This window comes from Spea bombifrons, chromosome 1 (assembly GCF_027358695.1).
Source record: "Spea bombifrons isolate aSpeBom1 chromosome 1, aSpeBom1.2.pri, whole genome shotgun sequence".
Classification (NCBI taxonomy): Eukaryota; Metazoa; Chordata; class Amphibia; order Anura; family Pelobatidae; genus Spea; species Spea bombifrons.
In genome coordinates, this window is record NC_071087.1 from 131,408,697 (window position 1) to 131,427,322 (window position 18,626).

Below are 18,626 nucleotides of genomic sequence, written 5' to 3' on the forward strand. Positions count from 1 at the left end.
AAAAGAAAATAAGACTTTAGTGTGTTACTTTAAAGCTTTAAGCAGACGATCAGTATCTGCTACTGGCTTGAAAAGAGCTTTATGTATAAACAGTGACTGCATTTTGCGATTTAAGCTCTGTACCACTTCATTGGTCCATGTGAAAGAATCTGACTGTCACAATAACGTTAAAGCGTCTAAATGATGGACGCTGGAAAAGAGAAATCAAATAGTGTAAGAGAACCAAGGCTACATTATCGAAACAAGATACTCTGTTAGGGCAAAAGAAAAATCAAAACAAAATGTGGTTGTCGCAGAGATGAGCTTTTCTTTTTTTATCACAAGACAGCAGATGAACAAGTGAGTAATTCCCCATGGTCTGTCCTTTTCCAGAGTCATTTGTGGCGCTGAATGGTTTTCCTTTTCCTTCGCTTGAAAAAGCAACAGCACCTGCAAGACATTAAAAAGAGGAAGATTAAAGACAGGATCTTGATTACATACACAATTCCTTTGTCACACAACAGATGTGTGCGTATATATATATATTATATACACACACACACACACACACACACATATATATATGTGTGTACGTATCATGGTGATTAGGTAGCTGAAATTAACAAATGCAAAATAAAATGTAAAAAAAATAACAAAATAAGGTCGTTGTGTCAATCTATCAAAAGTGCTGCTTTAATTGAACTTCGCAACAAGAAAAAAAATATACAATTCAATTGCGGTGCACTTGCTTCATGCATAAACTAAAGAATGGCGTTTGGCTTCACAGCCATAAAACGGGACCATCGTAGAACTATGATATATAAAACCTCAGGAGAAGACCCAAAGGACACAATTCTTGTGTGAAGTCACCCATTTACTGTTCCTGATGATGGCCCTTTATAAATTAACCCTGTTGGGTCATGCCTCTTACTGTCTTGCAAGGAACGCGATGATACCAGTGGTAGAGAAAGGAGAACCCAGTGGGTAAAAAGGGGTTAATATGTAAAAAGTAATTGAGGTTTCCATGTCAAGTTTTCAAACAGAAAAAATAATAACATTCTGAACAAAATAAATACATAACTTGCATGTATTACAGCAAGTCGTATACACTACATGCACATTCCATGCCTTAAGGCAATATATTAATAAGTATTTAAAGTATTTTATTTAAATGATATTATTTTTAAAATACAAATATTTGTTCTATATGAAAGTAAGTGAAATGCTTCGTTTAAGCGGTTTAATGACTCGTGAGCTTATGGTGAAACACACAGTAAGTGTATGGATCCCCATTCTCAGCATCTCTCTCAACATCGGCCAAAAGGATAAATGAAGTAAACATACACTCGCCCTCAGAATACATCGCTCCCAATAACAGGAAAGGGCTGTTTATTTGTGAGGAACAATACAAACAGCAACAGATGTCAGCGCCTTCTGTTATTAATGTAAACATGAGCCCCATTCTTCTGACACGCTTCCTCTAAAGCCACCTCCAAAACCAACGTAACCGTCTGAATCACAGGGGTTATACTTCGTCTTCTGGCTTCCTCAATCGTGTACGCAAACTTAAATCTCCGTCCATGCTCAGAATCTCCATAAGACAATGTGAAAAACTATTCTTGAGCATCATGTACCGATTTACCTAAATAAAAGCAGCTCTAGAATGGGGGACTAGAATATGGTCAAGGCAAAGTCTAGATACCATGCACAATATAGCATGGACATCTTCAGAAGCCAAGCAACCTTTTGCAGATAAAAGGTCCTAGACTAAATTGGCTAAATATGTCTGATCGCTTTAAAATACTCCAAATACTGTCAACATATATTTTAATATATTGACATTAGTCCTCCCCAGTGCTGTGTGTCGTTTAGTTTACATACACCTATCTGGTTCTACAATAGCGTCTCCCTGGGTTTTACGGTCACAATCAGAGGCGAGTGAACACTTAAACGGGGGTAATGGTTGCATAGCTCAGATTAAAGGAGAGGAGATGTGACAAGGGGGACATTAAAGAGAAATGTTAGAATAAGATGTCGTAATCTAAAACTAGGTGTAGATCTGGTGTGAGGAAGTTTTAGTTCACTGAAAGGGCTGTCGATAAATAGAACAGCCTCCCATCAGAAGAGACAAATATAGTAAAGGGAATTTAACCGTGCATGGGGTAGGCATCAAGCTATCCTTAACCCAACACAAGACCGCAGGTCAGAGACTCCACATCGGGGAAAACGAGCAGAATGGATAGACTGTGCTGCTACGGTATGTAACATCCACAGAAATACATCAAGGTTCTGCGGCTGAGCTTCCGCTCTCATTTCTGCCCACTCTCCGTCTTCGGAGTAACGTATTTCCGCATTAACTTAAGTGGATGTCTACTCATCACGAACAGCGGAATGAGTTATTATGAGACTGTATTGATCTACTTCGTTTTTCTGTTTTAGTATTAGCAAACTTCTGTCTACAGATGACTTGCAAAAAGAAGAAGAGAAAACGTAATATCACATGAATGAGTTCTGTATTTGCCCATGGTATAAGAATAAATGAAAATATATTGTGGAACAAAAAACGCGTTGAGAGGTCTGCTTTTGAATAGGACAGAAGGAAGTGAAGGGCACAGTCATGGACTGCCACTCAAATTAACATTTCTTCGAGCCAAACAGCTTTTCACGCACATGGTTACATGTTATACAGAGCAGAAACTGGACGTGTAAATCCAGGTCAGAGCATTTACAATATGTAGAGTGAAAAGTTTTAACAATGATCTACGAGTGGCCCCCAAAAAGTTCATTTAAGGATTAAATTGCCTTTCAGACATGTTCTTGTGGGAAACAAAGAGCTGCCCTATAGAGGTGTACTGGAGAACAGACACAGAAAAACTTTTTCTCTAAGATTCTCACTATCTGATCTGGAAGGTGTTGAAGGTGCTGTTCCACATAGATGTTTTTTTTACTCTCCCGGATCCTTATTTAAGCATAAGTGAATGACAGGGGCTGAAGACACGTAATAACGCCTTCTGTGCTGGCAGAGAAAGGGTTAAACGTGTACCCGTATGACCTGCCGATGCCTAACGTCTGCTTGCATTTTCCTTGTAACTAAGCAAAGTCACAGGTGTACTTCACTGTGCTCTCTGTGGAATATGTGTAAGAGCTTAACCCTTTCATGTCCGGAAGCAAGAAATGGCAGGTGGGGGAGACTGTAGGCAGTCAGACTGCTGTAATGTAATACATAGGTGGGGGCTTTGGAAGATTTACATGATTCTGTTTCTAGGCAACTGTAGTAGTTCATTAACATTTTTAACTGGAAGTATTAAGGAGAAAACTAAAATGACTGATTTCTTCTATTTCTCTCTACATGATGCAGAACGTATCTGGGTGTACTTAAAGAGACTCCCTATGTGGAATAGCACCTTTAATGTGCGAGCCTAATGTCACTGTGGGGACCACCGGAAGGACTCGGCGGAGGAGCAGAGACCGAGGAGGGTCTGTTCAGCTCACTCACATTGCCGAGCTCTTCTTCCGGTTACAGTGTGGTCAGTACACGGGGCAAAAAGACCAAATAAATAGGAGAAAAACCTGTCTACTAAGATTTAGGCCTGGTGCATGATATATACAAACATTATGCTGAAAGCACCAAAAAAAGATAATCATGTGGACTAGAGGACTCCTTAAATTCTGGTCCCACTTTGCAATTTTCACACTATAAAAAAATGTAAAAATATCCCATCCTGGAAAAAAGGGATGTATTGTTACAACTGCACCTCTAATAATGTATTTTTTAAGAATAATGCTTCAGTGACTGGTTTCCTATAAAAAGGCAGAAGTAAAGCACTCTACATGTACCGCTAACAATTTGAGATCAAACCCTGTTTATATATATTACACACTTAGTACACTAAAACAATATTTTACAAAAGTATAAGCTACGATGGAACACTGTTAATTGGAGTGGCAGTTTTAACAATGAAACGGGTGCAAAGTACACTCAAGGTGCAGCAGACAACGGCAAGTGCGCAAACACAAACTGTAACAGGCAAAACAGCTCCTAAAAAGCAACAACGGTGTAAGGGTGGTTGGTAAAGATATCCAGAAATTATAACTGGAACAATGGCTTGTTTTAATTATTATTATTCTGGGGGGTATAAATGTGAGCGGCTGCTGAGTGGAGCTGGTTTTGCCTGCTCCGCGATAGGACTCACCACATGTTCAACACTTTCTGGCAGCTATGCGCAAGGAGAACACAAGGGAAAAAGGAAAAAGTCAGACAGAGCCACAGTGCATCTCGACATATGCAGTTTATGGATTTACTTAGATACTCAAAATAAAACTAGAAAGAGCTAAAGCAAAAAATAAAATAAAAAAATATTGTGTGCTATTATGTGAGTTACATAAAAACGATAAGCAGAAAGCAGCATTTCGTGTAAAAACCACAGAACCAGGAAACTGCCGAACGCATATGCCCTGGTGGTAAAAGAACTAGATGTTTTGCCGCGTCATTAAGATTTATAAGGGAGGCAGCAACATGAGCAACAATAATTTAAGTTTGACTTAAAGGGTCAGGATGCCAAGGAGCCAGTCCCCTCCGCAAGCCAATCAATTTATCGTTAATGGTATCTATATGATAATTGCCATCAAAGTAACATTGTCAAAGCATAAACTAAAAGCTGCCTCCCGTAACGTGCAAATAATGCGGAAAGCGTACTTTGTTTCATCTAGGACTTCTACTTCTGCTGGAGCGGTGATTGGGGCGTTTGAGTGTCCTGCTGTCGGATCGTCCGTGTTCAGCTCCCCGTTTGTCGAACTCACAACCTGCACAAACAAAATAGATGAGAAAAGGTCAGTGTGTTGGGGTCTCCTTTGCAATGAAATAAACAATACAAACAGGGTCTGGAGGTATTTCAAAGTGTCGGGCTATTGTGCAACGTATCTACGTAAGCAGGGGTGACATGGTTTTTAGGAAGATGTAGCTCCGTAGACATACATTCACACGGGTTAAGCAAGTCCACAGAGGGATTCGGAAAGCCGAATTACATTATAAATAAGCAAATGTACACGGGCGATAGCGTTGCCGCTGGTTCCGGGCTCTTCCTGCTATCTTTCATTTAGACTTTGGACGCATCACTAAACCTCACACAAACCCTCTGTCCATTCACTGAAAATCTCCATATAACAAAATTTCAACGCGGTCAAAATAAACGTTTAAACCGACGACAAGACGCATACAGAGTTTGGCATTTATTTTCTTCTTATAATACGGAAAGAATTCATATGACCATCAAAATAAACTTTGATAGACTGATAGACTGCTATTAATAGAATATTTGGAAAGAAATACATGAAAACTGCAAAAAAAAGTATTTTTTTTCCTCTTCTGGAGTCAATATTTTAACTCAAACGTCTACTTACATCTCTGAAAAGGCACATGAACACAATAAAAAAAACACACGAAGGAAGCCAATTCTTCCAGCATGCAACACGTGAAACATGGTTTATGACACAGTAACGTGTCAGTAAAAATCCGACGTTCCACGGGTAATTTGGTTTTCAGAAAGCAGCCACTGCATTCATATTCAGTAGGGGAGCAGATGCTTGGATACAGATCACTGATGCAGGAAAGCACATTACATTAAGGACTGCTTAATAAGAGTATGAGAGAGAAGCGGGTTTATCCGGACCCGACACTGTTATATACCGCACAGTGAACAGATTTGGACAGGCAGATTAGGTACGTTAATACACGGTAAAGTGAAACGCCAGGCAGTTATTATATGCAGGGTACTCCCTCATGCTATAAAGGTCCATTGCGAGCTTAAAAGAACGATTCCAGTGAATGTTACATCACCTGCTATCAGGGAAAGTGTCCCCCGTGAGAGATTACTAGCGCTGCATTATACAAATAAAAGAGGTATCATACTCTTTAAGGATCGGAGAAGCTGTTACATACACACAGATATATTTTTTATAACAAAAAATGGGTCAGCTGTTTCTGGGCTTTGTCATAGGAAACAAAATATTGCCTTAGAATAGATTTGGAAAATAAGGTAGCTACCCCAGTGGTGGCATCCTTCCAAAATCAAAGAAATAAAAGCAGCTCTGAAGCAGCCCTATTCCCTATTTACTGTTCTGGCCATTGATTGGCTGCTTGGAGCTGTTAATCAGTGGTGAGAATGTGCTATCATTAAAATCAATAGTAGCACTTGCCATGCACGTGCCCTGGGCTCTAAACGGTCTCCTGCACCCAGCATTCACCCGAGCTGGCTGTATGCTTACAGGGACATATATTCAGCCTGACACATCTACCACATCTGGGGGTGTAGAAACGGTTAAACATATCTAATCAACGTGCTTCTGAATCATTTTTAAATGTGGCATGTAAGTAGTCCGGCTGAAAGAGTTATGGAGAACACGATCTACGGGACGGTGTAACAGGTACAACACTGGACTTTGTCACAATGAATAAATCCCACGGTGTAAACAACAAATACCGAGATAATAGAAATATAAAAGGATAATAAAGCATATCAAGAAACACACTTAATGTCTTAAATGTTTCGAGTCTAACTTTGTTAATCATTCAGTGGTCAATACTGAGGTTTCAAGCAATGTTACCCACCACAGAGCTATTTTATTAGAGTAATGCAATATATACAAAATTACGGGAGATCCAATGTTTGCAATACTCAATTACATAACTGACCTTAATTTATGAGAAAAACGGGTCACATGATAACCCTACTTTTAGAAGGAATCTGGAATCATAACCGCAGGCAGCATTTATATGGCGCAGTTCCTCACATTGATGGCTATCCTGCCTGCCTTTTAGAGTAAGTCTTCATTGCTCTGCTACCAAATACTGACCGTGATAGGACCAAGTGTCATAATCATATAGACAATAACCAAGCCACTGGGAACTTCCATGTTTGGCCCCCCTGGAGCCCTCCACCTCCTCTTAGGTGAAAGGGGTATGGGCGACATAAGGGGCAGAGCTAACCATGCAAAGATCGCAAGGCCAGCCCCAACTACATGTGAAAATGGTGGCGAGCGGGTGAAGCCTGGGTGGAGAGTGGACTTGAGGCCCAGTAATCCAGAGATCCCTGGTATGTAGAAATCACACAACAAACAACAGAGTAAAGTACACCATACCACAGGTTAACCAGCTGCCCTTGTTTCAGGAGAAAGGCCATGATACAGACATCTAGGCCATGATACAGACATCTGTCTCCAGATATTATTTCTCCCTGAAAAGGTCCCAAAGCCGAATTTTATTCCAAACACAACATGGTATTTTGCGTTAAATTGTTTAAGTACCACAAAAAGTACCTACTGTAATGAGTATCATAAATTATAAATAAATCAATGATACAGAATTGGATATTCTGCATATTTAAGCGGCTGACAGCTGCTCTAACTGGATTAGGTAAACGTGGATTGTGAGTGTTACACTCCACAACCAGTCCTGATGTTAGTTATATAAAATGTCCCCAAATGTTGCTTAATAACTCAATTAAGCTTAAAATAGGAGACAGCTATGGTGGGGTGGCTTCATGGAGCAAAGAGAGGGCTCATTTCCGAAACCGGAGCAAGAAGGAAAATAAAGCCAATTATACAGGGTGTATTCTTTTTATGCAGTATATATCTTCACGTACAGACTGCTAATCGGCTTTAACCAGCCTAGCGCTCACATGCAGGTAACACATTTCCCCACCGTATGTGAATCCAAACGTATAATCACGCTGATGATGGTTATTAATGCTGATGACGTTGCAGTTCAGAACAAGTCTAAGGCAGCGCAATTGGGAAAGTCAGAAGCATCACTTCAGCTAAATAAACAGAAAGCATGCTAAGGGATGTCGGGACAGACTGGAGTTACGGGGAACGCAAGTAGCCACTCATGCAAAGAAGCAGAAAATACCTGTACCGAGCCACCATGTCTGTCAGCTGCTAGGTGAGCTCTTAGCTGCTGGGGGTCAGCCTGCTGGGAGTCCCAAGCTGCCCTGTGGTCTGCCGACTGCCCATTATTTAATGCATAATGCATGCGTGGAAGAGGAGGGAGAAAAACCCAGAACATATTAAACACCTCATGCTTCATCACAATATGTGAAATAATAATAGAGACCAAAGCAAGCAAATCACACCAAATAATGCACTGTGACATGTTGACTACACACTACATTAAAAGCATAGACATCATGCATGCTCATGGAGCGTCGCATACTTAGTTGGATCCAGTGATGTTACAGTAAAATGAGTGCAGTCTGTGAGAAATGTGTTAGCTGTGTAAAACGCAGGGGTATATTAGTGCTCTAAACACACACATGTAAACCAATATCTATACAATGGGAAGGGGCCAGTCGTCCAGGGCTGAGTGCCGGAGGGTGAGGAGCTGTCTGATAGTGTTGTGCAAGGCAGGAGGGGCTGCCAGACAATCCTGCATTAGAGAAGATGTGATGAGTAGTGTTGGTTGTGGAGCGTGGCAGGCCTGCTGAACAGTGTTGTGTGCAACAGAGAGGAAAGAAAGGGAGAAAGAAGAAAGTGTACATAATTTTGACTGGCACGTGTGTTGGCTTGTGTGAGATTTTCCAGAGATGCCCCTGCACAGAAAGGGCTCCCACTGATTCCAATGGAAGTGCATTCCTGCCAATGAGTGGCTGCTTCAAGGGGATAGTGGATGGACAGCACACCGTATCTCCATGTCTCCCAAGCATCCTTCTTTAATAGGACAGACCCTCTGTTGGCGTCAAGCCCCCCTGTCCCTCTTTTCTGCCTTGGTGTACCTCTTTTCTATTATCTCTAAATGTTTGGTGGGCATGAGGGTTTCACGGTGTTCTACAACCTTTAAAGAAATTAAACTGTGCCACTAAGGTGTATAATTATTCTCCTAAATGCCTTACACTGTTACATTATTAACTATCTAAAGTCACATAAAGTTTCTTGGCAGAGTCATGCTCCCTAGCCACACTGTATCCCTGCCCCCCTAAACAACTTTCCTTCCTTGGCCATTTGAAATGATGGGACGTATGCCACTTTGATGCAGCAGCTTCTTCTAAAAGTTTGTATTTTTTTTTATAGCATATTTTAGCCATCAGGTATGTAAATACGAAACCTCAAGCTTTTATATACGCGTGATGAGATTTGTACAACTTGTCTAGTATGCGCTCAATTAAAAAAAACACCTGATGCACTGCATCTGGACAAGACTTTGGCCGGGTGTTGGGTATTATAATTTTTCTGATCATGCACTACAAAGCCTTCATGTGCACAAGAGGGTTAAGGCTGGTGAAGGTCACATCTTTATATAAAAGTAAAGGAAAAAAATAGTAAAATAAAAGGCAAATATGCAGAAACACCACATATGACAAAATTCCTCCCCAAACACAAGTGGTACTAGAATGCTCCGGAAAGACACCTTGGAGTTACCTCCTACTAAAGTCTGAAGTCATCAAGACCGCATCACATTGTATTTGCAAAAATAAGGCTATATTATCATGGACATTAATAAAGCAAATTAATCTGAATGAGGTCCAGCTGAAGAAGATAATCAATATTTAGGTTTTATTTTCCCTTACTGCAGACACCACCTGGGTTATCTGTGAATCCATTATTATTGATCTATGCATGTAACGGCATAACATCTGAAAGAGCCATAATAAAGATGCACGCTGCCCACTTAACTGCATAAAAATAATTGAATTATTCCACACATAAAATACAGAGACGTTTGTTATACGCCTGGAGCAAAATGACCAGTCATCGCCTTTATAATGCAACATACAGGGACCTTACATCACTGATGGCTTTGATGGAAATGAGGTCTTCTTGCTTGTTCCTGCTCGAGGAGACATTACCCATTAATGCTGACTGGTTAAGTTCACAGCCACCTTTTACGGTGGTTGAAAACTAGATCCATACAAGTGATAAACCTTTCACCAGGAGGGTCCTTTCTACTTCTTATATACTGTCATTGTGGAGATTTGCCAAGGTTTATTTCTTGGTTTATGGTTAGTGTGCACTTAGCCACAAACATACATTTACAGGATGATCCCACAAGATTTGTCAGTAGGGCAGAAAATGGGAGGTAAAACAAGCTGAACTAAATATGAAACAAAACCTTAAATTAAAAGGTAATACCAAGTGATCTAGAGAAATTGTGTTCTCACACAGTATGTAGTGGACCAGTCTTTTGATAGGGTTGGATTTCGGTTGGTCTTATGCATTGGTTGAAACATTATTGAGCTATTGCTGAACTGCTACAAATTGTGCCTTTTTTGACCTAAATCCTTTTCTCCTCCTTTCCATTATTTCTAGGAGCCTAGAATGCAAGTATGAGTTTGAGTTTAACATTTGTTACATTTTGTGTCATACCTCGAGCACTCAAGAGAATGCATTAACTATGCATTAAGAGCTAGAAGAGACTTGGAAAGCCACCAGATGACCTCAAACTTGATAAAATATTAAACAAATGAAGAAGTTTCATGCATTCTCCGACAACATCAGTTATAAAATACCATTGTGAACTTAGACACACTTTGCCTTTATAAAGAAGAATAGGCTGGGTAGTGGTTGTTTCCACACGATTTAAGACTGAATCTGCAACACTAAATAATTTAAAGTTACACATAAAACACAGGAAAACAGAGCCGCCGGTGTAACATGTTAGCAGCGATAAGACTGGTAATAAACACTTATTTAGCATCTGATCTAGGGTGTTATTTTATTATTGCACCGCTAATTGTTAATTGCCAATTAAGGTTACGGAGAAACATGAAGGGAAACGTTGCAAGGCTGAGATCACAAGAATAACCGCTGGGTAAAATGCTGCTCGTTTACCTGGTTTTTGGCTTGTTGCATCTTATCTTTATGTTGATGTGCTTCTCTGTTTGATGAAAGAGCTGGATCAGCATGAATGGAGCCAACAGGAGTAGGCTAAGAAAATAAAATTGGAAAACACATTTATACCAACAAGGCAGAGAAGCACTGAACTGCTGCGCTAAATGCAAACAGATTTCATTATTAGATATACTCTGTAATTTGGATCTTGCAACCAGACTAAAGAATTTCAACGCCTTTTTTAAACTGATTGAAGCCCTAAATGGCTCAATTCTAAGCCAACAACATCATGATCTTAAATCTGGTGTTCTGGAACGTTCCGCACAAGTGTGTTTTTTTAAAGTACTTCATTGATCTACTCTGCTTACCAGTTGTTTTCCAATCCAGTCATATTCATAGTCAAACATGTATCCCTTTCGATCAAACAAATCTGTGAAAAGTTTCCGTAAGTAGTCATAGTCTGGCTTCTCGAAAAAGTCTAGTCTTCGGACATAGCGAAGGTACGTAGCCATCTCTTCTGTAACAAAAATGGAGCTTTTCCGTGATCATGTCACCATTACAGGGCTTAAAGTTATTTATCACAAAGCACAATCTTCATCCACCACAAGAGGAGGCGGCGGCATGTTCCAACTACTAACCCTTTCATTAACACTACTTCATTCAAGCTGGCAGACAAAACAATAGAAGGAACTGCTGAATAGGAAGATCTAAAAGAAATGCCAATGGGATAGATATATATATATATATATATATATATGATCCACAAGGGAAGGATCGAGTCTACTGGACAGACTTTACATCTGTAAGACAACCCCGGAGTGGCAGTTTCTCAGAAATGTATGTTTCACATCAATGGACAGCAGCTTGGGTATGAGGTCCGATGATCTACTACAAAGAGAAATCTGTGCCCCAGATCACACTCAGGGTACTATTGGCACAGATGAAGAAACAAAACAGAGGCTAAAAGATTACTTTTAAAAGAAGGAATATACAAAATGTAAGGTTCAATCAGATACACACACACACACACACTATACGGTTCAGTTTAATCTTGAAAAGAAACAAAAAAAAAAATTGACGTTTAGAGTTTGTGCGACATGTTATCAAGACCACAAACTTTTTTTTGTACCCTGGAGGAAACTGATCTTTGAGGTTTAAGAAAGGCCTGTGTGTGCCTCCTTCATTTTCTTATGGACCTTTTGATCGCGTGTACAGCACCAGGGCATAAACTGCTTTGTGTGCCCACTATGTAGGAGGTGAGAGTAGGTTCTCACCCTATTGAGAGTGTGCCTTGACGTGGCGGGTGAGCTCAATTATGCTTTGGCCAATTCATACAACCAAAACCTCTCATTTATATTATGTTTATATATTTGTTCCCAACTTTATTAGGGTAAGAAGCACAGACAGTTTTTGGTATTGAGGACACAATGTGTTATTATGCAAAAACCAGAAGTCTGAGAATCTTCAATGCTAACAGAGGTGATGGTTTGTAAAAAGGAAATACCACAATGCCCACGACCATAGAGGAGAATTTCATTCTGTCTGATTGGCTCAGAAAGCGAAGAAACACACAGCCGTCTCTTTAAAATCAAATAACACAAGACATAATAAAATACGAGATTTGAAGGGTACTCTATATAGGTAAAAGAGACCGTAATAAAATAAGGGGGGAAAGTTGTGTTATTATGAAACGTTATATCGCCAGTAATTTACCGTATACAACAGTCTAGCTCTGTTTGTGTAGATTGAGAAGAGTCACAAATCAGAATGAAATAGGCCAAAGCTCCCCATGAAACCTACATTTCCATATAGATGGATACGATAGCTCGAGAAGAAATAAAATAAAGCATTTCAATAAGCCTGTAATGGTTCTTCAAACACGATTGCTCACTCATGTGAGGCTATTCTGCGTGGAACATTCATTTCCCTTTCCTCTCGAGAACAAAAACCAACAATAGGCGCTTTTTACCTGGGAAGTTTTCGCAAAGTATTTCAATCGGCGTTGCTCTCTTGGTGTCTCCGATTTTCTGATACCTTTCTTTTAATGTATCAGCCTAGAAAAGCAGAGTGGAAAGGTTTACACAAAGAGGTGCTGGATTTCTTTATACTCATGTAATCAGTATAAAGAAGCACAATGAACCCCGGTCAATAACACTACTAACACACATACACATGAATAATATATAAAAAAGATGATTTGTCGATAATATAGAAACGAGACATCAGACCGTTACATTAAGCTTTTTGTTCTTTGAAGGCTTGGTTTGTAGGGCCGGTAAGCGTCTGCTTTTGGGTAAAATGACAGCTAAATGCTTCCTGCGACGTTACATGGGATTTCGATTATACGAGAAATGACGTTGCTGATGTGGAATTTAATGCTTTTCCACCCAAACTAGGAACCGTCAAAAACCCCTGTACTGAACCCCGCAGATACAGTGTCTTGTTGTTGTTGGGGTTTTGTGTTAATGAGGCACACGAATGACGCCGGAGCTCCAAGTCCCGGGGAATTAATGGGAAGCGACACGTTCTAACTGGTAAAAGGTTGTTGTATTTCAGTGCTATACAATTACAGGGAAGCGGGACCCAAATATTCACGCGCAAAGATACCATATACGCTGCTGTATAAATGAACATACTTTACCTTTAAACCTTGCCACGGCAGACTGCCTCGTAGAAAATACATGAACATATGTCCTAATGCTTCTAAATCGTCTCTTCTACTTTGCTCTAAAACAAAACAAAACAAAATTAAACACTTCAGATTTCCCATTTGTATTGCTAAAAATAAATAAGCTTTTTTTGTGCATATTTGTCAACCTGTTGGGACAAATTAAAACGGAAGGCGTTAGAATTCTAGAAGATGACTGCGTATGGCCGGCATATGCCACACAGCGATATTAAAGGGGCAGTTATGCCAATCTTTTCTTCTCGAATCTGTAAATGGTTTGCATCGCTGGTTCTCTGTCTTCTGCATTGCTTAGAAATCTGTAGATATACTACAGTAACAGCAGACATATTAAGACAGCTTCCTATATCCATCTATCTCCACTTTCATACGGTTAAGAATCCCTTTATCTTTAATTTAAATATGTCCAAAACATCATACTGATAGAGAAACAAAGTATTGGGACTTTGAAGGAATATTCTGGTAAATTCCGCCGGGGATAGTTGCCCTTTAAGAAAATCTAATTTTTATTAGGGGGTAGAACTTCTATTTTTAATCTTTATTCATATTGCCCTGTGAGGTTGTTAAGGGTAAGAAGTGAAGCTGTAATAATGTGGCAGATATACAGATGTGACCGGAGACAGAAAATGAATATTGCTGCAGTGTATTTAGTCATAATTTTTACAGAATTTTTTTTCTAAAAATACAGTTATCATAATTAAACAACTTTCTACAACTGTGTTTTAAAACTCAAAAGTACACCGTCAAATTCTTGAAAACAATAAACCATCGCCCTGGAAGATAACAGTTCTATTGTGCTCTAAATACTTAAAGTTCTTTAGTGGGCGAAAACACAATAGCATTTTGTGCAAAAAAAAAAAAAAACGCCTCAAAGCAATGTCTATGAATGGGAGTCTGAAAATGAAGAAAAACATTCTACATTCACTAGTTAATGCTAAAGCCTCAATCATCATACATGTTCTCATGCTTACTATGTGTGTATGTATGTATGTGTGTGTAATATATAAATATATATGCATGTATGTATATATACACACACACAACAACGAGCACCAATGCAGAAATCAAATGAAAAATACATTGTTCAAATGGCTGCATCACACCTCGCTTAGGTATGTGCTGCCACTTGTCGCCAGTAGATGGCAGCAGAAAGCTGATTAATGGGAAACAGGAGAAATAATGAGATATGGCAAAGAACACTTTGTACAGTTCAGCGCTGAATTTATGAAAAGGGTCATCCGAGGCACTCACAAAGCATTTTTAATAGAGACAGAAGACAGTCTGTGCCGTGTGCCGTGCCATCAGTAGCACGTAGCTCTGGGATCCACACTTATAAAACATGCCAGAGTTAACAGACATCCACAAAGCACCCACAGCCCACGTAGAGGATTTAACAATCTCAATACATCTGAAACTTTCCCCATGGTTCCTCAGGAAGGTCACTCTAAATATCACATGACTGATAACGGCAGACTCCAGGTCTGCAGATAACGGATGCTTATTGGGACAAAGAATAAGCAAGGCATTCGGCGGCGCTAAATTACATTACAGTATACAGCACTGCGTTATATGCTAAAAGGAGAGAGTCTTCTTCCGTGGGACTTCCCCTTTATGGGGGGAGGAAAGGGTAGAAGTGGTTAAACTAAGGGGGTACTTTCCACAAAGTTGCATGAAAGTTAATGAAACATTTTTCATTCACCTACACAGACAATGGGATTTAATACAGACACAAAACTTAAGTTTGGCTCATTAGGCAACGAGAACCCAAACCTCTCAGGCGCTACGTACCTTTTCCTAAATGTGTATTTATACTCATATATCTAGCTGTTCCTGTAAGGCTCTTGTGTTCTCTGTAGGGTATGTGCTTCTTGGTTTCTGGATCTATGTATTCTTTCGCCAATCCAAAATCTATTATATGAATTATTTGCTGGTTCTTGTTTCCTGGGCGACCTATCAAGAAGTTCTCTGGTTTTACGTCTCTATATATCAAGTTCTTCGAGTGAACGTATTCCATCCGAGATATCTGTGCAAAATAAATAAAAAGGGGGTAAACACACACATCAGAGTATAATACATACATATACAGTCACCAAAACGTAATGGCTACTAAGTCAAATGAACGCACATATTCAGTATGAACATAGTGACTGCAAAGTGGACTAAGAAATCTTTTTGGAGAGTAAGGCGTATTTTCAATCAAGTGAGCAAAATATATGTAGTTAAAAATGTGCAAGACAAGAAGTGTGTTGGAATACTAACTACTTAGAGAGAGTTCACATCAAAAAGAATCTGAAGACTGCACAAAGTTGGGCGAGGGAGGGGAAGCGCCGACAGAAGGAACAAATTGAGATGAAAATAAGACTAATTTATTCAGAATGCGTTAAGAACTTTTGTGCTGTAACCTCTATAAGTGCTTGTGAGACCATAAAGCAATCATTTTTATTACATATATAAGTCTGCTGGATCTGTACATTACGCTAAGGAACCATATATTCTGCATATCGTGATGATGACAAGCAGTAGACGCAGCAAAATCCTTTACCCCTTGAGTAATACAATGGCGATACCCTAATACTGCAAAGCATTACACACGCGTGTTAATGGCGTCAATGCACAGCCATGTTCCATGTTCCCATTTGCTTACATAGTAAAACACGTCACACTCGCTGTATGTGAGGAGAATGACATGTCACAGAGCGTCTTCTCAGCATACGAGACATACTGGTGCAAGAAAGCAGCGTCTAAATGGGGTCTTTCTGCCATTAACCTGTCCCTAGATCATTGCCGACGACAACTTCACGTCAAATTAGGTTGCCTACATTGGTAAAACGCATCACACCGGACAGTAATGCTTTCAGGGCATCCCTGCTGTACAAAATGCGAACATAGGCACTATGCGTAGAATATTATATGAGCTAGCGATATTAGACGTCGTTCTAGGCTCGGTGAAATATTTTATTGGCAAGTTGATGAACAAGAGCAGATGGCAAGATCCGCCGTGTTCATCTTAAAATATGTTCTAGAGAAAATGCAAAAAAAGGTTTGCTCCTAAACAAAATGTAATGTAAGCGATGGATCTAGGGGTGCAGCTTTTTTATGGTGCAAAAAATATATATATTTGTATACACCAGGGGGATTCAGAGTACGTTTTGGCTGGGTTTGGGGTTAATCCTCTCTCTCTTATCAGCATACAGATAGGGTCACCAATATACAGATTTGGGCTACAGAGGGGCAGGGCAAGATGCAAGAGATACGAGAGCAAGACGGGGCGGGTCGAGAGCAAGACGGGGCGGGTCGAGAGCAAGACGGGGCGGGTCGAGAGCAAGACGGGGCGGGTCGAGAGCAAGACGGGGCGGGTCGAGAGCAAGACGGGGCGGGTCGAGAGATTCTTTTAATCAGTACGTTCCCTGCTTCTGTGGTGTCCCCTGTATGAATTTGCCTGCAGCCAGTGGTGAGAAAATGGGACCGGTAAAGAGGCTTAAACAGGCTGAAGAATGCAAACTAAAGTACTTACAAAGTAATAACATGCATTCTTCCATTAAGGCTGCATGGGTCAATGGAGCGGCCCTTTAATAACAGACCTCTGCAAAGCTAAGTTATGCGGCAGTAAGCAGCTAGACCAGCACAAATAACTACTTTTCTTGCCATGATCTAACCACTCCACAATCTAATATTTCGAGAACAAATAAAACCCAACAGGATTAACGTAGCAGAAATTAACAGGCATCAGATCAGAGAATTAAAAGCATGGCTCGGAACTCAAAATATAGTGCTATGGAAGTATTTCCCCGCTTCCAGAGTTCTGCTATTTTTGCTTATTTGTTAAACTACCAAGCTAATTTTAAAGACAAAGATCACCCAAGTAAACACAACATGCAGCTTTTAAATTATCATTTCATGTAAAGAAGTAAAACAGAGTATCCAACCCTACATGGCCCCATGTGGAAAGGTAATCGCCCCTTTAATTACCATATCAAGCAATTAACCATGTAATAGATAATTGGGTTCATTCACTAGACCCACCCAGAAATGATCACTGCCAGCCATGTTGAATCTAAACTTTAATTAAAAAGAACCTGTCTTGAAAAGTGAAATAGGCTCAAAGGTCTCAAAAGGCAGCACATGATGTCACTATCCACAGAAATTCAAGAACAGATGAGAAGCAAAGTTATTTCCATTCATTAAAGAACCGTATACTTTATACATTGATCCTCAGCCTGGGTCACCTCTCCAGCCGATTGACACGTATCCCTTTGTAACAGTTTAATGACGTAGTAAAGAAAGAAAGGGTACTCACCAGTTGTATGGCTATCATAAGAACTGTTTTGAGGGAAAATGTTCTGTCACACAAGTCAAATAAGTCTTCCAGGCTTGGTCCTAGTAGTTCCAGCACCATGGCGTTATATTTACCGCAAGGACCAAAATAGTAAACCTGAGGTACTCCATCTAGGAGGGAAAAATACGCTGTTAGTCTCTCACTGTGGAAGTTCTACCAAAGAGACAAACATATTTGCTTATCTGTTTGGGAGCTTTGCTTCCATGGGAATGGTATTCCTTGCAACTGGAACAGTATGTAATTCGGGGTTAAAAACCTCAGAAGTATTTACTTTTCGCTGGGGAAGGTTTTTCTTGCAACACCTATTAGTTTAGCATGTAGTTGGTTATATTGCATCTCTGATGCATTATATTTATTCTAATGCCTGGAAGGGTAATCGACAGTTCATAAAGCTTAAACATTGACAAAGGTTCCATCAGTGTTATACATAATAGAAATATTTACACATACATTGGTATACACACACACACACACACACACACACAAATACACACACACACGTACACTGGGGGGGGGTTGTCAGATAAAAAGTATATACTACAAGTTGAATCGAGGTAGCCCTGCACAAGGACCAATTAGATCTCAACAATACCAATTTGGCCCTTATCTACAAGCTAACATTGGCTACGGTAAGAACAAAGTGCCCTCCAATAAATGTTGTTCTGATTATTATGCCCGTTAAGCACAAAATTACTAATCATCTCGTTAATTAATATGTACATTTAGGATCCGTTCAAGCTAATGCGGCCAAATACTTATTTGAAGCGTAATTATTCCGTATGCTGCAGCCTTTCTGTATTTGAT

The 18,626-nt window shown here is 39.9% G+C and overlaps 1 protein-coding gene across 3 annotated transcripts in view; it reads right to left on the bottom strand.

The window, feature by feature from the left end:
• Positions 1–304: 304 nt before the first annotated feature.
• The window catches only part of CSNK1G3 (casein kinase 1 gamma 3), a 55,671-nt gene continuing 37,349 nt past the window's right edge, over positions 305–18,626 (bottom strand). The window contains exons 5-14 of one of the 3 annotated variants that reach the window (XM_053473947.1): positions 17,784–17,932; positions 15,275–15,509; positions 13,442–13,527; positions 12,770–12,854; positions 11,169–11,317; positions 10,801–10,896; positions 7,886–7,981; positions 4,676–4,782; positions 4,173–4,196; positions 305–429 (exon numbers count right to left, since the gene is read on the bottom strand). In XM_053473947.1, coding sequence (XP_053329922.1) covers positions 375–429; positions 4,173–4,196; positions 4,676–4,782; positions 7,886–7,981; positions 10,801–10,896; positions 11,169–11,317; positions 12,770–12,854; positions 13,442–13,527; positions 15,275–15,509; positions 17,784–17,932 — 1,082 coding nt within the window. In that variant the 3' untranslated portion in view covers positions 305–374. The remainder of the gene's footprint in view (positions 430–4,172; positions 4,197–4,675; positions 4,783–7,885; positions 7,982–10,800; positions 10,897–11,168; positions 11,318–12,769; positions 12,855–13,441; positions 13,528–15,274; positions 15,510–17,783; positions 17,933–18,626) is intronic. The other 2 variants (XM_053473930.1, XM_053473938.1) reach the window with 2 other exon arrangements.